The 21,253-nt window shown below is 41.4% G+C and overlaps 1 protein-coding gene across 3 annotated transcripts in view; it reads left to right on the forward strand.

The window, feature by feature from the left end:
• Positions 1-21,253, forward strand: part of ROS1 (ROS proto-oncogene 1, receptor tyrosine kinase) — a 157,112-nt gene that overhangs the window by 102,702 nt on the left and 33,157 nt on the right. For all 3 annotated transcript variants that reach the window (XM_075553956.1, XM_075553957.1, XM_075553955.1), the window contains 8 exons: positions 218-356; positions 1,308-1,540; positions 1,625-1,801; positions 7,930-8,098; positions 9,629-9,746; positions 14,655-14,845; positions 16,710-16,793; positions 19,671-19,806. In XM_075553956.1, coding sequence (XP_075410071.1) covers positions 218-356; positions 1,308-1,540; positions 1,625-1,801; positions 7,930-8,098; positions 9,629-9,746; positions 14,655-14,845; positions 16,710-16,793; positions 19,671-19,806 — 1,247 coding nt within the window. The remainder of the gene's footprint in view (positions 1-217; positions 357-1,307; positions 1,541-1,624; positions 1,802-7,929; positions 8,099-9,628; positions 9,747-14,654; positions 14,846-16,709; positions 16,794-19,670; positions 19,807-21,253) is intronic.

Below are 21,253 nucleotides of genomic sequence, written 5' to 3' on the forward strand. Positions count from 1 at the left end.
ACACCGTCATATATTATAATAAAATGTGCAAAGACCTAGTGTTCGACATCCAAAAAGGAAAAACATGCTCAGAGTGAACATTGTTAGCCATAATCCAGAACCACCACCCCCAAAATAACTTTTCAATCTTTCGATATTTTTCTCCTGATTAAATAATTTCTTACCATTTATGCAAAGGCTAAGAATGTTGCTGACTTTTTTTCTTAATCAATGACAGGAATTTCAGGAGCATACAGCCCTGATTGAAGGATTGCAACCATTTTCAACTTATATGATACGGATAGCTGTAAAGAACTATTATTCTTTGGAACAATTACCTCTGGGAAAAGAGATTTGGGGAAAAACTAACAGTGGAGGTGAGTTGATGTGGGTTTCTAAAGTGAGTGTGTGTAATATGTTATGCATATATTTATATTTGAATTTTCCCTTGAATATTAAATAGTCTCTATGATGTGAGCTTTTTAAACTTAATAAGGAAAATGTGTTTTTAGGGAGCTATTTTGATCACCTGACTGGTTTTAACCCCTGAGGATGGTGAACAATATTCCTTCAAAATGGAAAGCAAGCAGGGGGTGAAACCTCTAAAGCAACGTTGTTTTCTTTGCTTCACCACACACGTCACCCTCATCCCATGTCTTTTCAAGTTGTGATGGATGGAGCCCTGGTGGCCCAGTAGTCAGGTGCTCAGCTGTTACCTGGAAGGTGGGTGGTTCAAATCCACCAGCTGCTTTGCAGCAGAGCAATGTGACCAGCTGCTTCTGTCAAGGTGATAGTCGTGGGACCTGTATAGGCAGTTCTGCTCTGTCCTATAGTGTCACAATGAATTGGAACACATTTAAAGGCAGCTGATTTGATGTCCTCCTTATATGAAAAGAGTTGGAAAAGCAAGCTTTCCCCTATGTGAATTTCAAAGGCCATTGAAATTTAAAGTGATAGGACACCAGTGCTTTAAAGACAACGGATCTAGAATCCATGTTGGAGGAGGAGTTATGAGGTCATGCCCTTTCTTTTGGATGGCTCTGATGCCCTCACAAAACTCCCGAGAATTGGGGTGTTCACTATCTACCATCTTCAGCCCTAACTTCGGGCTGGAATCAGAGAATGATTTAGTCATGGGCAGATGTAAGTGGGAACCGTTCAGGCAGCCTATTGCCATACCATGATAGAAGCTTCTGCCTTTCATGCCGAACATCCGGCATTCCTTCTGCTCTCGTGACATGAATGCTCCTCGGTGAAGACCCCATTTCTTCTTGCCACCTTGCAGTGCTGTTTCAATACCCACCATCTCTCATTGCTATTCATTTCAGTACCAGAAGCCGTCCGGCTCATTAATACAGCCGTGCGGTCAGACACCAGCCTCACCGTAACCTGGGGAGCATCTCACAAGCCGAATGGACCCAGAGAGTCAGTCCGTTATCAGCTGGCCATTTCCCACCTGCCCCTTCTCCCAGACACTCCTTTAAGAGAAAGCGAGTTTCCTGGTGGAAGGCTGACTCTCCTTGTAACTGACCTGGCTGGTGGAAAACGCTATGTATTAAAGGTACAGGGAGCAAAGTGGGCATAGTTTATTGCCATTCTTAAGCACATGTTTCTGGAAAGGTAAACGATTGTTTTCTTTGACAAGGTTTTGGCGTGCCACCCCGAGGAAATGTGGTGTACCGAGAGCCATTCTGTCGCTGTTGAGACATTTGGCACACCAGAGAAACCTTACGCCTTGCTTCCAGAGAACACCAGTTTGCAGTTAGACTGGAAAGCTCCAGCTAATGTGAACCTCACTAGATTTTGGTTCGAACTCCAGAAGGTAGGTCTCGCTATACACTTTTTATGCTAATCTTTGTTTTACCATGTACAAGACAGTGGAGAACCTTTTTCATAGGTGTATAGCACTCTCTTGCCTCAACATTAATATATTTCACAACATTTATTGATGCAGAGTTGGCATATTGAAGCAGTAAGTTCTACAAACTACCTTTTGATGGACAGTTCTTTTCCATAGAGAGATTAATTTGCTGTTCCACTTATGATTGGGATAAAACCAGTCATTATGTTTTATTTTCTTAAAAGTCCAGTAGAATTGTATTTTTCTCTGTTGTGTGGGAGAGTCCCTACCAGGGCCCAATAATTCTGGATACAATCTTTGACACATCAGGATCTTTGGAATAATTTGAGAATTATTGTGATCATTTGAAAACTCTTCTATGGCAGCCTTCAACCCTGTACTTTTTGACCTCTGACAAATGACCTCTCCAATCCCCTTAGGATTTATTGGCATACCTTGAGGCAGCTCTCCAAGTTGGTGGTCTGTCCAGGTCATTCATTGCTGTAATGAGACTCTCTCTGTCCGCTCTCAGCAGCCACAAATGCTCGTTTCCTTTAAATCCCTTGGTCAAGCCTTTCTGTGGGGTTGACGACTTCTGGGTGGTTTGGAATGTTGGCAAACCTCGGCTACTTATTTAAGGTGCTTTCTACACTGATGACCAAGAAGCACGGCCAAAAGGCTGGTATTTTGAGGCCAGGATTCAAGCAAGCCAACAATAAATGTGTCGCTCTTCTCTCCCAACTCTTTCTTTTTCTCTCAAAGAGAGTTCAGATTAAATAGTATGAGTTCAATGCACCTGCTTCATCCGACTGCAGTCTCAGGTGGAGACTGATACATTCGTCAGTTGAATGTAAGCAATATCCTCGACATTGACATTTCATTTATTCTTTTTCTTCAATTTTTCCCACCCTTTTATTCCTTGCTTTTTGAAACACGGTGGTCTGCTGCTTGAGAATCATTCCTGGTTGACAAGAAAACCACTATAAAGTGATAGAGTGAATTTCCGAGAGAAAGGCTCACCCTCATCACTGAACTGTCCGGTGAGAAATGATATGCTTTCCAATAGAAAGTGTCTGCCAATGAAATGTCTTGACCTTGATGGGTGTTAAATGGAAAAGGCGATGTAAAGTTTATTTATGGAAACTGATGTTCAAAGGAAAGTGCACTAAGGAACTCATACTAGGAAACTTGGACAAAACATGTTATCTTTGAACTTTTCTATTTGTAGATTAAATGAAAACAACAACCCATTTCAAATAATGATATTAAGACCCTCAAGCACATATTTCCCTTTGGAATATCATGAAGACAGAAGATTAAGTGAGTCAGGATTAAACAATAGCTAAAAGAAAGACTCCCTGCCATCGAGTGAATACTGATGCACAGTAACCCGATAGGACAGGGTAGAAGAACTGCCCCTGTGGGTTCCTGAGACCTTGACAGGAGTAGGAAGTCCTGCCTTTCTCACCCAGAGCCACTCGTGGTTTTGAACTGCCTACCTTGTGGGTCACAGTCCAATGAGTAAGGACTGCGTTACTAGGTCTCTTTGGAGTTAAAGTTAGAAACACAGTATTCTGAAGTGTAATTAAAGTAAAATATATTTTATGCTATTTAGTAAGGCCCTTTGGTGGTGTAAGTGTGTTAGACGTCAAGGTCAGTTTGAACCCACCAGTCTCTTGCTCCACAGGAGAAAGAAATGCTGTCTTGGAAACACACAGGGGCAGTTCTACCTTGTCCGATAGTGTAGCTATGGGTCAGTATTGACTTGATGGCTGTGAGGCTGAACTTGAGTGACTAAGTGGGTTCTGGTGGCACTGTGGACCAGGTGTTGAGCTCCTACCAATGACAATCCAAACCCTGCAGCTGCTCTTCATCTATGGGGTTGCTAAGAGTTCAAATGGACTCCAAGGTTGTGGGTTTTATTTTATGTTGAGTGATGGTGGTGGAATTCTTCTTTTGGAAACTCACGCTTCCCAATGTACAAAATAGAATGCTGGCCAAAAAATCTGTAGAGGATTCTGGGAGAGAAAAAGAAAACTTAATGCTTTTAATTTGTGAGTCACTATAGAGTTAATCAGCCCACTGCCCTTGAGCTGATTCCTACTTAAAGTGACCCTCTAGGGTTCAACTCTTCTAGAGAATTTAGGAAATCTCTAGAAAGTAAGGGACCGCTATTTGATCCACCAAAGTCCCTGAGCTGAGGACTTATGTTCCTAGACAGCTAGATTGAACGCAGACATTGACAATTGAGGATCACGAGGAGTCACAGTTCTGTAACTTCTACAGGAGAGATGGTTAAGCTGCCCCACCTGAACTTACTGGATGAGCTGGAATTGAAGTTAGTTGTACCTTGCCATAAGAAGTAAAATGGCCTTAAGTGGTGGAACAATACTTCTGACCACGCAGTCATAAAGAATACTATGCAAATTTTGATCGCAAGCCAATGACTTGTGAATTTCGGTTTAAGAAATATTAAAAAAAACTTTGTTGTGAATTAGGTGAAGGTTTATAGAGCAAATCCATTTTCCATTCCACACTTGTATGCTTTTTGTTTCATGTGATTGTTTGCAATCCCCACAATGCAACATCATTTAATTCTCTTCTTTCTGGGACATTTGCTTCTATTTCTTCTTTCTTGATCCTTCCTTCCTTCTAAACTTTATTCTTTGGCAAATTATCCCTTTTGATCTCAAATAATATTTTTTAAACTTTTGTACTTTAATGACAAAGTGCAAAAGAAACAACTTGCAAACAAATTTACAGAGAAAATTTTTTGGTAAACCTTACATTAGTTAAGGATTTTATGTTCATGATATATAATGAACTATACCTTCACAAAAACAAAAGGCCAATCAAAACATAAGCAAAGAACTTGAACGTACATTTCATCAAAAAAGACATACAAATGGTCAACAAGCATAGGAAATGATCCTTAATATCATCAATCATTGTGTTAGTCTGGGTGGACTAGAGAAACAAATTCATAGACACTCATATGTATAAGAAAGAGCTATATATAAAAAATAATTGTATATTAAGAAAACATCTCAGCCCAGACTGTCCATAATCCCAATATTAGTTCATCTGTCCCATACCAGTCTATAAATTCCTTTTCAGACTCACACAACACATGCAATAATAATGGATTCATGAAGATCACAGGCCAGTGGGTAGAAAATCTTGTGGATTCAGTGGCAGTGGAAGCATCTCAGTGCTGGCTGGAGTCTCCACCTGGCCCCTCCAGCTCCAGGGCTCTAGCTCCATGTGTCTTTTCAACAGGAATGTCTTGCAGAGAATGCAGGTCCGGCCTCCAGTGAGCCATTTATCTCTGTAATGCCTCCAAATGAGGTTATCAAGCTGCAACCTGATTGACAGGCAAAACTCCACCCCTTCACTCTTAATACTCTCGAGTTGACAGCAGATTATGTAACTACCACAGTCATTGAGGAAACACAAACCAAAATCACAATGAGATGCTGCTTCATACCTATAAGAATAGATATTATTATATATATTAATATGTATATTAACTGAGTAATCAGTAGTGAAGAGGAAGTGGACCATCTTCTACTGCACGTGGGGCTTGAAAATGGTACAACTATTGTGCAAACAGTTGGTAGTTTCTCTGAGAGTTATAGTAGTAACATGTGATCCAGCAATTCCACTCTTAGGTATACACTTCAAAGTCCACAAGTGGAAAATAACAGCATCCATTTTTAGATCTCTGACTCAGGCTGCCATTAGGTCAATTCTGACTCATAGCAACCCAAGGGGACAGGATAGAGCTATTGGGTTCTATCCTGGGAATTTTGAAGACTGTGTGTAACTCTTTACAGGAGTAGAAAGCTTTGTCTTTCTCCAGTCAAATCTTGGGAGGGCAGCCGAGGAGACTTTAAAACCTAGAAAATGATGGTCATGAGCCATGGGGCCTGGTTAGCTTGCAACACAAAAGAAGTCTGGAGGAGACTTTCATACCAAGCCATTTCTTATCATATATCAACCCAGCAACCTGTTCTCAAATAATTGATTATTTTTGTGCATAGCTCCCTCGTGTTATTAATCACCTTGTAGATCGGAAGAGCTCTAGTGGTGTAATGGGTTAAGTGTTGTGCTATTAACTGTGAGTTCTACAGTTCAAACCTACCAGCTGCTCTGTGGAAGAAAGATGAGGCTGTCTGCTGCTGTAAAGATTTAATTTCAAATACCCTAAGGAGCAGCTCTACACTGTCCTATAGGATTGGGGTGAGTTGCAAATGACTCACTGCTAGTGGGTTGTTGTTTGGCTGAAAATCAAGCTATCAGGGTGAGTTCATGCATTAGGCAGGGTTCTCTATAGAAACAAAACCAGGACACTTATGTTATATATATGGATCTATATAGCATGAAGGAATATAATAGCTAGTTAGTCTACACAGCAGTACTCCGGACTCAGTTCAACTCATTTCCTTGAAACAGTTAATATACTAGAAGTCCTTCAACTCATGAGGGCTGCCGGGTCCAAAGTCAAGGAAGCAGACAACTAAGTCTTCCCTTGGGCCATGCAAGCAGAGTCCACCCACAGGTAGCAAACAGCAGGGTGGGTCACCAACAGTCAGTAGCTCAGGAGTTTAGTGAAGCGGGCCCAGATGGGATATTGAACTCAAGCAATGCAAGAGACAGTATCCACCAGTCTCAAGCTCAAGTGATGCACACACCAGCAGTATGGCGAAGCATGTCTTGAAGGAACCTCAAGTTTTAGCACCAGGATCCATGGGTTGGCTGTTCCACAGGTAGTGAAGCTCACAAGTTGAGGCAGAGAATGAGCTAAAGTAGACACACACTAGGCTGATCACCAGAGAGCAAGAGAGACAGGGGCGGGGCGTGCCTTGCCATTTATCTCTTTGCCCTCCAATCAAACTGTGACCTGATTAATCCCACATGTTCCCATTGACCAGGTTGGTATAATAAATCTACCTATCACAATTCAGTTCCCAGTCTGACCCATGAGTAAGGCCCTATAGTCTCTGGCATTCCACCAGTGTATTCAACCAGTAAACCTGGTCTTTTTTTTTTATTCTGAGTTGGGTTCCATAATTTTCCTCCACTCTGTCCTTCTAATGAGATCTCTCAGTGTGGTAGCTAGGCACCGTCTAGCTCTTCACATTTTGAACTGACGTTTCAGCTGTCTATTGGACTAATTGAACTCGTCTTTGCTCTAGGTGGGGAAAGACAAATGTTGCATCTTCGATGACTGCTCACACTTTTAAGATCCCAGTCGCTACTCACCAAAGTAGGATGTAGAACATTGTCTTTGTGGATTTTGTTCACCCACTGACTTTGGTGGCGTCAGGTCCAGTGATCCATTTCCTCAAGGTGTTAGGTTATGTTTAAAAGTTTTCATAACTTTGCCTTTGTATACTTTACCACATTCATGAAAATAGTTGCAGGACAGGGAAACACATATGCAGACAGATCCTCTGTCAAACCCATCTATATTCATGGGCATAATCTCATTTTCACACCTGTACAGCTTGTTGGTCTATCTGTGCATACACTTGCAGACTCTTGGTATTGCAGGATTGCATGTCGAAGAGTATTTGTTTCTACTGGACTCCTGCACTCCTCTTCGTGGCTTCCTCTGCCTCTATCAGCAGGGTGGACGACCTCTCTCTTATTAGAGTCTTATTGGAGCCTCCTCCTTCACCCACGTGAATAGGTCTACCTTCTGGCTAGTTACTGATTCTCTCTTCTTTTCCAACACCTAGTAACCATCAATGGAAATATTTCTTGTGTGAAAATCTTTTCTTGACTTTGCATAATAGTGGCCTCCTATAATATTTTTGTGCGTGTGATAGTCTTACTTTTTGTCAAATAATGAACTCTGGATACATCCATTTTATGAGGTATTTTGTAGCTTTCTTGTTATTCTTTAACATTGTGTAGTATTTTCCTGTGTGTATATACCATAGTGGGTTTCTCTATTCTTCTCTTGATGGACATCCAGTTGTTTCCTTTTTTTTTTTTTGCTATTGTGAATACGCTGCGATGAGCATGGCTGTACAAATGTCAATGCACTTCTAAGCAGGTTTTCTTAGAGAAACAATTCTAATCAAGACTTTATTTTTCTCTAGTGGAAATATAATGAGTTTTACCACGTGAAAGCTTCATGTAGCCAAGGTCCTGCATACGTGTGTAGCATCACAGATCTGCAGCCTTATACTTCCTATCATGTCCGGGTAGTGGTGGTTTACACGACAGGAGAAAATAGCACCTCCCTTCCGGAAAGCTTTAAGACACAAGGTGAGTACCGCCATATTCAGCATGGAGGAAATTCATTTCTAGGTTTCTTTTCTCACCCTGGGGCTCAACAACCAGAGAAGTTGAAGTTTCCTGAAAGCAGGGTACTTCAAATGATGGTTTCCAGGATTTGAGTGAAAAAAAACTACAAAGAATTAGGAGTCTGTCAAGGCAGTCGCTTCTTAAGGGATCATGTTGGCCCAGTCTTCTAGGATTCTCCTATGAGCAAAGCATTTTGTTTTGCATTCTAACGCCCTGTCTTGTTAAGACAGTCTGCAGTGGTAATGGAATAATAGTGCTGCCAAAAGAAACCCATTGCCTTCATTGATTCCAAGTCATAGAGTTTCCAAGGCTCTAAATCTTAATGGAAACAGACTACCACAGATTGATCCTGTGGCGTCGTTGGTAGATTGGAACCACTGACCTCTATGTAGCCAAGGTGAATAACCACTGTGCACCCAGGGCTCTGTGAAGATAGCGTTGCTGTTAGGTGCCATGGAGTTGGTTACAACTCATAGTGACTCTGTGCAACAGAAGGCAACCCAGACTGGCCCTGTGTCTTCTTTACCATTGTCATGCGTGAGCCTATTGCTGCAGCCACCCTGAGTCTACCAGGGAGTAGAACACATGCCCAAAGGACCTGCTGAGTGCTAAATATTTACTTAACAACAAAACAAAACAAACTAGTCACTTCCGTGGAGTTGATTCTGACTCACTGAGATTCTACATAGAGTCGTTACTGGAGCAGATAACCTCATTTATCTCCTATGGAGTGGCTGGCATGGGGGGTGGGGTTCAAACTAGCAACTTTGCAGTTAGAAGCCCATTGCTTACCTGTTAGCTCCACCAGCTCTCCATGAAGACGGTGGCTACTAAAGGAAGCCCAGGTGCTGTTGCGGCTTATGAGTTGGGACACTACCACAAAACTGGCCGTTTGAGACCACCGACGGCTCCACCGGAGACATGAACTTTCCACCCTCACAGAAGTGTAGAGCCTTGGGATCCCACATTTTTTTTTCAGGAGGCGGTTTTTGTTTTTTTTGTTTTTGAGTATGCAATTCCACTCTGTCCAATAGGGTCCCTATGAGTCAGAATTGACTCAATTGTATTGTGTTTGAAGAGTTTGGTAAGCATATAAGATATTTAATTAGTGACTGCTGTATTTCAGACACAAAGAATATGAAAAATACATTAAGTTAACAAATGGTCCAAACAGCATATTATAATTTCAAGTTGATTCCTGTAAGAATCAAGGAACAATGTTCGAAAACTTATAGTAGTTTTCTGAATTTGAATTTTCATTTATTTTGTGTCAAACTAGGATCCAAGATTTATCCTATCAGTAGTGTACCTAATTTATCAGTAATGACAGCTTCGGATACTCAATTAAATGTATATATTCATATGAAAATCTTAATATCTCTTTCATGCATCTGGTTTTCCTCTTAGTAGACATATTGTGGAGAAAGGTGTCAATGTAGATATTTTTTTTCCTTCTAAAGTAACAATCAATATTTTCTTTTGTTCCTAAAGCTGGAGTTCCAGGTAAACCAGGCATTCCTAAATTTTTAGAAGGCAGTAAAAATTCGATACAGTGGGAAAAAGCAGAAGAGAATGGAAGCCGGCTTCTGTACTATACCCTTCAGCTCAGGTACATCTGCTGTGTGCAAAGTGCTTTGTAAACTATAGGGGTGCTTGACCATAGGGTTCCATTAGGTCAGAATCATCAAGACTCGTGAAAGTGCATTTATACATAAATGCAAGGAGCTTTGGTTTCAGAGCCTTGAGTACATCCTTACACTGTTTGCTTAATTCCTACAGATCAGCCTTGGCATTCTTGGTCAGATCACATCAGTCTTCTCTGAAAAAGGTAGTCCTCAGCAGAGAAGGGGGGGAAGGGAGACCCCGAATAGGGCAAGATATGACAAAATAACGAGGTATAAATTACCAAGGGCATATGAGGGAGGGGGGAAAGGGGAGGGAGGGGGAAAAAAAAAGAGGACCTGATGCAAGGGGCTTAAGTGGAGAGCAAATGCCTTGAGAATGATTGGGGCAGGGAATGTATGGATGTGCTTTATACAATTGATGTATGTCTATGTATGGATTGTGGTAAGAGTTGTTGGAGTCCCTAATAAAATGTAAAAGAAGAAAAGAGAAAAAAATGATTAGGGCAAAGACTGTACAGATGTGCTTTATACAATTGATGTATGTATATGTATGAACTGTGAAAAGAATTGTATCAGCCCCAATAAATTGTTAAAAAAAAAAAAAAAAGGTAGTCCTCATCCAAACCTTTTGGAGGGGATTCAATCAGTCCATCGTTGGCTAATGCAACTGAAACAAGTGCGCCGACGATTCAAGAAAGGGAGTTGGTGCTTAATGTTAGGGATGATGGTGTGGAGGTCACGTTCTGGTGATAATTTGTTTTAGGAAGATGAATAATGGCCAATGAGAACTGGCGATGACTGAGGTATTTTTCAAAAAGGAAAATTTGATGATGACCTAAAATCATCTAAAATATATAGATCACATAGGATTCTCTACCTACAAAATGCATTGTGTTCCCAGTGACCGAAAACGTGCTGCTGAAGGAAAATATGTGACAGACGAACACATGCAACCTTAGGGTGGGCCAGCATGGGGAGCTCAGTGAACTGTACTGGCTTAGACGGACTGACTTCATGCCAACTGGGAAGAGAATTCCAGATTCCAAAGACACTCCCCTCACGGGACTATGAAACCATCTTTTAAGATGTTCCAAGGACAAAAGTCACTTCCATAATTATAGTTCTGGCAACTTGAGCTTTAGATCTATTTTTACCTCCTCTTGCTCTGGCAGTCTCCTAACCTGAATTGTGCTCCTGCTCAAGTCAGGGAGAAGTACCTCTGTCCTATTTCTCAGGGAAAACGCTGCCCGTTTCTGTTATGTTCTTCATGTAGAGTGAAATGCAGGTGATCCTTATTATCCATAGTAGTTATGTCCTATAAAGTCCCCATTCACAGCACACTCAAGGATCCTGAATCATTCCTTTGATGGGAAATACAGGTTTAATTTCTTGTCACAGTATTTTCATCAACCTACGATGCACAACCTTGCCTTATGTATTTCTCTTTAATGATACTTCATTTAATATTTCAAGTGGATTCATTGACGTTGAACTCATGGCCAACAGCTCTCTAATGCATGCCTGAATTCAACTTATTTAAAACACATCTTTTCTCCATAAGGTGAATTACAGCTTTCTTGTGCTCAGGGATTCTAGACATCACTTCAGCGATAGGTTGGAGACCATTTTACATGGCGAAGTAACCCCCAGAGAGCACAAACATGTGTGGGGTGAAATAGCACTAAATGCGTAGGACAGAGAAAATTACTGTGTTTCCAAAACTGGAGAGAGACTTTCCTAATAAGGAGAAGAAAGTGGGAAAATGCTACAGACCCCTCCTTAGGCTCTTTAATAGCAAATGCTCCGGCTTCATGATGTACTCTTTAGTGGCTGGGCTGACAGATGTGGAGACACACCATCCCTCCGAAGCAGAGTTTGAGAACTGAATTAAGAACATACATGATTGCCTTGCTTCACCTTAGAGGAGACTGCACACGGGCAACTCACATAGTTCACTTTCCTCTGTATTTATGCAAATTCCTGAGAAAGCACAGTGGGTTTTGATTCTGAAATTAAATTTGAGGAGAATAAACTTTAGTGAATATACAAAGTCACCAATTCTGAATCTACTACTAATAAAGGTCAAAATATTAATGATAATCATAATAATGAACTGGATCAGCCACACCTTCTAAGCTGCAGACCTGACTTGGTGGTCTGGGACTATAATTCTCTGTTCCCTGCAGGCCACATCTTTAATGCTGCTGCTTTCCTGAACTGCTAACTAAAGGCCAGCGGTTCGAACCCACCAGTTGCTCATGGGAAAAAGATGAAGCTGCTCCCATAAAGAAACCCACAGGGACAGTTCTGCTCTGTCTTACAGGTGCCTCTGCATTGGAGTCACCTGAAAGGCAGCGAGTTTGATTGTTTGGTTGACAACTCTGCAATTGTATCTCAGACTCAAGTCCATGGAGTAACTGGTGACTTACAGTAACTTTATTTGAGACTATAAATCTTTATGTGAGCAGTCAATCTTTCTTTTGTGAAGTGACTGGTGAATTTGAACCTCTGACCATGTGGTTAGTGGTCCATCATTTATTTGATACCTCATCTTTTCATGTGATGACCTAGATTATGAGCAAACAGAGCTACTATTGTACAATCAGTATCTTAAAGTACATTCTTGAGTCAGGATTCTCTAGTTAGTCTCCGTGGATTTGCTGAAGTTACAGCGGCAATGGTAGTGCAAGTGTACAAACTTGGGAGCCAGACACATCATAATTCTTATTTATTCATGAACAGTTTTATTGGTATATAATGCATATGTCATACAATTAAATAATTCAACCATATTAAAGCGAGTTGTACAATCTTCTCCACAATCTTTTAGACTATTTTCTTTAGAATATTTTCTTCTTCCTTGTATTCATTGCTCTCAGCTGCCCATTTTCCCCCAACCTTCCATATTCCCATGAAACCATCAAGGCAGCCACTGACTCGATAGCTTTACTCATCTTGGAAACACATACCCACCCAAATACAAAATCAAAACAAAACAAACAAACAAAAAAAAACCCCACTGAACTACAAGGCTATTCACCTCCCTGGAGTGTGGTCAGGGGGAATTTACCAGAGGCTTAATTCCTGTGTGGACCTTGTAACTAGAAATTGGGCTCCCCCTGTCAGCCATAGGCTTTTGCAAACAGTGTGTTCACAGTTTAAACGCTGATACCATACCATTTCTCCTTCAGATATGGATTTTATCGTTCATAATCCTTGGATCACACAGGCTAGTATGCTTCTTCTGTGTGGGTTTGGTTGACACCTCACATAAATGGATGCTTGTTTTAAAACATACTTTAAGAACTCACCCCAAAGGTATGATTTCTAATAGTCAGACCCCATAAATTTTCTTCACCACACTTTGCTATAGCAACCATATTGTCAGTGATCTCTTCATGAGGGCAAGCATGCTATGTCATAAGAACTAATTGTTCTTAAATTGGGAAATAAATTATGAGTGAGCCCGGAATCCATTCATATATCTATGCTTTATATATCAGACACATCATATTTAAACCTAGTTTTATTCCTTTTATTGAACTTATTATTTTCAACCATAAAATGCAAGTGATGATACGTATCTCTTTATGCTACTGTGAAGACTGAAGCCAGTGAAACAATGTATTAAAAGCTCAAGTATAACGTAAGACTGAAAACCCAAACCCATTGACATTGAGTTGACTTTTACTCATCTGACCCTATAGCAGGCAGTGAACTTATCCGCTCAGTTTATGGGGGTGCACAGTTTCACAGGAGCAGGAAGCCTCGTTTCTCTCTTGCACAGTGGTTGGTGGGTTCAAATTGCTGGCCTTGTGGTTAGTAGCCCAACATACAGCCCAGTACAATAGCAGAGTGCTGAGCACTGGTAAGTGCCGTGTGCTGTGTGTGCAAAGACGTAACTTTGACTACCAGAACACACTCCAAGTCATAGCATTTTTAATTGATTTACACTCATATGAAAGTTGGACAATGACTAAGCACGACTAGAGACAATTTGATGCATTCAAAGTATGGTGTGGGTGAAGAATATGAAAAATACCATAAATATCCAGAAGAACAAACCAATCTGTCCTGGAGGACGTACAGCCAGAATGCTCCTTAGAAGGGAAAGGTGCATGACTTTGTCGTGTGGGCTCTGCACATCTTGGCCTGAGAATCCACACCAGGGACAAGACGTCATACTTGGTAAAAGGAGGAAGACCCTGCATGAGGTGAATTGACACAATGGTTGCAAGAAAGAGCCCAAACACAATAACAATTGTGAAGATGGTGAGGACTGGCTAATGTCGTGTCCTGTTGTACAGAGGAGGGTTGATAGGAGGTGGAGCCGACTAGGCAGCAACCAATAACAACACCCTTCATCAGAATGCCTCTTTCTCTTTTTCTAGGGCCAGTTTCACAAGGTGGCATTACTTTGAGGCCGAATGCAGGCCCATAAAGAAGGAAACACTGAACATTGCACTCTGAGACAAATAACATTTTGGTAGTGGAGATGTATTCACATTGTATTTTATCCAGAGGTGGTGTTAAGAATTAGGAAAATTAAAAACAAGTTTAAAATGTTGGCATAACTGCCTTGGGAATTTTGAAGAAAATTTGTACATTCCAATAGTAGGAATGTGCAATCGGAACATGATCTTCAGCTGCCTCTTGGCCATTGATTACTCATCATTTTCCTAGTGAGCTGAGTTGGTTGGCCCCAGGCATTGCTGGGATGACTTTGTAAGACCAGTCTGTGTTCTGTAGCTGGATCATGGGGTGGAAGGAGATCAAGGGTAAAGTGTGCAACAGGAGAAGCTCCAGAGCTCTGTCATTCATGTGATTGAGTAACAACAAGCACATTGCCCCATGCATTTTCCCTAATTACTACCTTACCGTTTGCTTTGCAGAAAGGGTGCTTCCAATGATTCACAGAAGCAGAATTTAAAGTGGAAGATAGTTTTCAATGGATCTTGCAGTAGCATTTGTACATGGAAGTCCAAAAATCTGAAAGGAACATTTCAACTCAGAGTTGCAGCTGCAAATAAGCTGGGGCTCGGTGAATATAGTGGAATCAGTGAGAATATTGTACTGGCTGGAGGTATGTTGCCAGGTTTGTCTAGACTAATTTATTGCACTATTACATTAGCAATAGTTTGGGTGACCATATAGCTGATCACACAAACTAGTGAATGATTCAGATCAGCTGATACAATCTTTCAGTTTATCTGATGTAATTAGTAATCATCATACCATTTTTTAATCTTCAATAATATATCACATACTGAGACATACTGAGACAGGAAACAGAGGGAAAAGCTGTCGTTGGCTACTCCAGGAGCAAAATACGACTCAGTGCATTGAATCTGTTAATTTCACCACTTACATCTCTCTCTGTTGAGCTCCCTATTGCCATTTTGGCTTTCCTGATTTAAGATATCCTTGCTTTTCTTTTTTTTGACCTCTTTTCCTAGAGTGACCTAAGTCTTGGTGATTCTACCAGGGTCTTTCTGACCAATAGGCCTGGTATCTTTTACGTCTTTGGGTTTGTTCTAAACATTCCTGTCACTCAAGCAAGCACCTTCTAGTTGGTAGTAGTAGTAGTCAGGTAAAATCTGGTTCTGCAGGTCTCCATACTGTGGAGACTAATTTTTGTATTATCCGTTAGTCCACTGGACTAATTGCTCTCATTTTCATCCCTCTTCTTTTCTCCAGGTGGGGACAGACAAATGCAAATTAGGTGGCTTTTAAGACTGGCATTTCTACTCACAACGTAGGATGTATAACATCATCTTTGTGCACTGTGCTATGAAAATTGAACTTGGTGTCCCTCAGACTATAGGCTGAGCCTCAAGGTGTTGTGTCTGTCCAGGAAGTTTCCAGAACTTTGTCAAGCTCTACTTTCTTGCCTGTACTTTGGCTCTGGTCACCCTGCTCCCATGGAATCTAGCTGGGGCAAAAACTGGATCACTTACTCCCCCTCTGATTTATTTGAATCGGCTCCTCATTCATGGCCTTCAGATCAAGTATGGCGCTTAAGTCCTTTCAGGATTTGCTTCCACTGTGGAACGTCTTTTTAAAATGTTTTTCTGCATGATAAAGGCATGTAAAGCTAGAAAAAGCTTGCACGACACCAGATCACTCACAGTATATTTCCCTCTACCTAGAACGCAGGCACTCCCCCCACCCCAGCTCCTTGGCTAGAATTTCCATTTCTTTATTTCTGATAATGGACATTCTTTTCCTCCTTCAAATCCTAGTTTAAATAGACCCAACATGATGCTCTTTAAGAAAAAGGAATTACTGCATTTTGCACACTTAACCTTTGATTCAGTATACAATTTCTATCATTCTTGCATTAAAAAGGGCCAAACAGTAAGTACTTCAGGCTTTGTGAGCTGCATCTCATCTGTGAAACTGTTGCTTCTTTTCTTCTTCTTGATAACCCGTTCCAAATGTGAGAATCATTCTTAGCTCAGGGGTGGTACAAAATCAGGCTGCAGCTACATTTGGCCCGTGAGCTGCAGTTTGCAGCTTCATAGTCATCTCCTCTGCCTGACGGAGACCTCTTGAAACAGGGTATCATGCTTTCATTTGGATATCCTCTAGGTCAAGACATGTGGAATCATGTGTATGAAGACTGTATCAGAATCAGTGATCCGACTACATCTGACTGAGACGTCTTGTTCCATATCCATTAGATGATTCCTCAGGGGCTTTTGTGTAGAGATCGGACCAGAATGCTCCAGTGGTGTGTTGGATCTGGAGCCACTTTGGGAGTTGGGGGTGGGGGTGGAAAGAGAGCTCTGGCTTCAGTTTCCCTTGGTGTAATTAACCATTCAGAAACTGATTTCTAATTATTTTTAGGGGGCAGCTCTGGCCTCCCAAGAATGTATACATGGCGTCACACTGGGGCTATACAGCTTTATTGTAATGATTCATTTTTACCCTATTTGTTTCATTAGATGCTCCTTGGCTCCCAGAAACAAGCTTTATACTTGCTATTGTAGTAGGAATATTTCTGATTGTTACCATCCCATTGTCCTTCGGTACGTATAATATATATTTTAAAAAGCAGCTAACTCACTGTTTACAAGGTCATACTGATGGATATAGCTCTTGGTTTATCTAACCCAGCACATGAAACCTTGTGATTAAATAAGTAAAGTTTATAGAATCCATAATGTTGCTTTGTGCTTTATTTTCTCAACCACTAACTTCTGCAAACTTTCATCTGACCTAGAGATAGCTCTATTATGAAAACCATGTCTGCATGTATACGTTACTATGCACTTTAGTTATAGGGACGCCAACATTTAACTTGATTTTTAAATAGTTATTTCTGATTGGCTACATAACAAGTGTTTATGGTTTATACTTTGAGACAAATGACAGAAAAATAACACTGGGCACACAAATACGTGCAGGATTAATGGGTGGAGGGCTGTGTCAGTGGAAACTGTTGGACAGGATAGCTTTGGTTTCAAGGCAGACAGCCTGGGTTTGGAATGAGCGGGTCCTCTTTTATAGAAGATCCATTTCTGGATTTTAGGATCTAGTCTTGCTCTTAAACATCTGAGCTGCATATTTCAAATCCCTGTCTTTCATAAATCAGCAGGAGAGCAGAGAAGTTGAGTGTGGTAGACAGAGGGATGTGGTTGCCTTAAGAGTATTTCCTCTTCTTCTTTTTTTTTTAAGTGATTTAGCTTCATGATGGTAAAATGCAGTGACCACCCAAAAAGGGAAAGTTAGATATTAGACCTACTGGGTGACCATGCATCCTGGTTTATGCCTGTTGCTTTATGACGCATGTTAGTAACTCCCTGTTTCAATCCTTCAAATGTCTTGCTTTGGAGAATGATGATGCACCCCATTGATTGTTAAAGGAGTCTGGGAGTACTGTAGTTGGTCACTCAGCTGCTGACTTAGAGGTCGGTGTTTCGAGCCCACCTCGAGGATCCTGGGAGGAAGACCTGACTATGTTCTTCCATCAAGAGTACATCTGACAGAGCCCTACTCAGCGATTCTGCTCTGCCGCATGGGGTCACTGTGGGGTGGAATGGTCGCAGCAGCACCAATGACCACGACCGAGATCCATTGCTAACGTTAACCATCTCTGACACACTGAAGTTTTACCAGCAAGGCACGGCGCTTGTCAGAACAGCACGCTTAAGGCAATGTTTGGGAAGATGTGGTTTATTTTGCTCACCAATAAAGGAAGGTTAGAAAGGAAAATTATAAACATAAAGTTGAACCCTCCCAGAAGAAAGCCAGTATTTCACCACGTGTGCTAAATCTAATCTAGTCCCCTCCAAGCTCATCGGAGTTGGAAGGTCTTAGAGAACATGTTGAAACTTGACTTGAGGTGGCTTTCCAAAGATTCCACCCAGATCATGTGTGGGACTCCCTCAGCTAACTTGGAAAGCTAAAAATTTCAGCTGAGCCTGCCAGGATTTTAACCTGCGGTTCCAGGGAGTCTAAGTACCGCACAGCTGATGTTTGCGCCACTAAGCCAGCCCCTCCAGGATTACCCACATGACTGCAGTATATTTGGCAGTTGGCATATAGGCTTGCCTGCTTGTCTGCTTTCCTACGGGGAAGGCGTATTACATGAAGAATCCTTCATCTGACCTTTGCTAGGCTGCTTGTTTGTTCATCATTATTGTTTGAACCCATAACTGTACTGGCTGACCATAAGATAATCTCAGACAGCTTATGGTGACTCTAAGACATCCTATGGCTATCTGACTTTCTCAGGACTTACAAAGGTCTTGGTTCCATCTGAGTGTCGCTCAGCTAATTTGGTCATTTGCTTTTAATAGCAGTGCATGTGCTCTTACTAGTAGATGTGTGCTAGTGCATGAGACAAGACTGAGTTGTTAAAATAATAAAAAGGGGACAGTATTTTAAAGTTTGCATGGTGCCGAGAGCTTTCAGCAGTGCTCGTTACAAATATAAATTGAAATCAGGGTTTAGGAGTCAGCACCCACAGCCTCCCTTCGGGGAGCTCTATGTAATACTAAGTCTAGCCTTCCGTGGGGGACCGAGGGGCATCTAAAGCAGCGACACAGCTGCTGACCTCTAGGGACTTGCCATGAAAGAGGGATGGGAGACACACCTTGTGAACAGATTCATCGCAAGATGTGTGTTAAATGATACTAAAAGGCCAGCGGACATGAAAGGTTCCAGACAGGCACACTGGGGACACGCTGAGAGGCACAGTTGGATCCAGAAGCTCAGACAGGAGAGATCAGTAGAGGTAGCCGCGGTCTGGTTAGAAATGAGGAGGGTGCTGGGCTGACGCGGGGTCTTCGAACATAAGGAGCGGGTGGGAATGGCTCTGGTTTGAAAAACTACGAAGGGACTGAAGACTTTTCCTTTTGGGCTTTTTAGAGGATTTCACTCTAATCTGCTGGGTGTAGAAGCTACAATGAAACAAAGCTCAGGTTTTAATGACCATCTCCCAGAGCATTCTTCCTATTTCTAAATTCTGATAAAATATTCTAGGACAGAGGGATGAGTTACTGTTCAAATTGCACCGTGACCTTTTAAAAATAATGCTTTTCTGATAAAAAATAATATCTGTTCATTATTTCTCAAAAGCCAACAAAAATCACTTGTGATCCCACTACTAGGGAGGATCACTGCCAACACTTGGTGGGCTTATGGCACTGAATCAATATTATGGTATTTCAGCTGTTGAAAACAAAAGAAAATATACAAGTAAGATGCCCAGTGATGTGATATAAATTCCATATTTTAATATAGCTTTGTACCTCTTTCTCATTGGCTTGTTCAATCAAGGTCTATTATTTAATCAATAGTGTTCTTATATATAAACATTAAAGGTATTGTTTATATTTTCTAAAGGAAAGGGTAGGCAGCACTTCATCTGGTAAATTATGTATTTGTTTTTTTCGTGATAGTATGGCATCGACGGTTAAGGAACCAAAAATCCCCTAAGAAAGGGCTGACCATTCTCATAAAGGACAACAAGGAGCAGGAGGAGCAGCGAGGCGTGGCAGCTGGCGTGGGCCTGGCTAACGCCTGCTATGCGATCCAGTAGGTAACCCGGCCGCTGTAACCTGGGCGGCAGCACCCAACGTGTCCATCCTTTTCCCGGGACTGCCTTGAGCCATGCCCATTACTCCAGCGTAACTATTAATGACAATCTTTTTCCACGCTCAAAAGTGACCTGGTCTGGATGAGAAAGGCTCTGCCTATCCTATCGTATAAGGAAATTAGGAAAAATCAACTGTGCTTAATCCGAGCAGAGAGCCCCAAACCAAATGAAGCAGACAGCTACACACTTACCTGAAGAGAGGAGACAGCAGCATGACTTGTCCAACTGCAAGTAGCATTTTCAAAAAGAATTTCAAGGATTTCCTGCATGTGCCACCAAGTCACCCTAATTCCTCTATAGGAGTTGTGCAGGGACCAATTCCTTGTAAGATAGATAAGCTTTAACTTTCTGCTGTTGTCAGAATTACAGACAATAATTAAGCATCGCTTTGGAAAAGGCACGATATTATGGCTTATGAAAAATGGAATTCTATAGAAATAGGCTTGACTTTTAGAAATGTATAAGTCCAGACAAAACACTGTTTTTACAATTTTAATTTATTATTAATTTGGAGATAATACATACATCGCATCATCCCATAGTTCAGTCACATCAAGCTGCATTGGACAATGGCTTCCGCAATCAGTTTACAAAGATTCTTTTTCTTTTTTAAACTGCGTATGTTATCATCACTGTATAAAGATTCTTTTTCTATCTGGACTCTCTGACAGGTTTTTGAAGTAGACACTGCCTCACAGAGGGGACTTTCCTCGAGAAACTACTCAGCACGTTTGTCTTTTGAGACCCTCTATTAAAAACTCCAAGCATTTTTATTGGAGATGTTTTCCCCCTCATAATATTTCAGGGGGACAAAACCTAACTTTCTAATATTCACCTGATGGAGAGGGAGTTGAATTTTCAGGGCCACATCAAATTATGTTTAGCTAAGGGATAAAGTGGTTGAATCTGTTAAGGTGAAAGCTGTTTTGACACATAAGCCTAGATGTATTTATTATTTAAAGATTTTAAGGACTCTTATTTTTGCACAGATTATATTTTTATCCAAATTGAAAATCTTAAAAGATGAATAATTAGGAACTTGAACAGAAAGCCTTGGTGGCTCAGTGGTTAAGGTCTGAGTTGAAAGGTCACTGGTACTAACCCATCCGATGCTGTGTGAGACCCAGCTTGTGGCGGTCTGCCTCCGGAAAGCCTGCAGCCTCAGAACCCCTTAGGGGTCAGTCTGTCCTGTCTGAAAGGGCTGCTGTGCCTTGGGATCAACTCAGTAGCAGTGGGTCAATTTTAAAAGAAGAAGCTATAGTAAACATCATGAGGCGATCCACACAAATACATGCTTCCATCAACATGATCATGCCTGGAAGTGAAACGACATGTGCTGCCTGGGTTAAAGGTGGTGGAATAGGGCACTGTGTAGTTCTGTGGCAC

The sequence above is a fragment of the Tenrec ecaudatus genome, chromosome 7 (assembly GCF_050624435.1).
Source record: "Tenrec ecaudatus isolate mTenEca1 chromosome 7, mTenEca1.hap1, whole genome shotgun sequence".
Taxonomy (NCBI): Eukaryota; Metazoa; Chordata; class Mammalia; order Afrosoricida; family Tenrecidae; genus Tenrec; species Tenrec ecaudatus.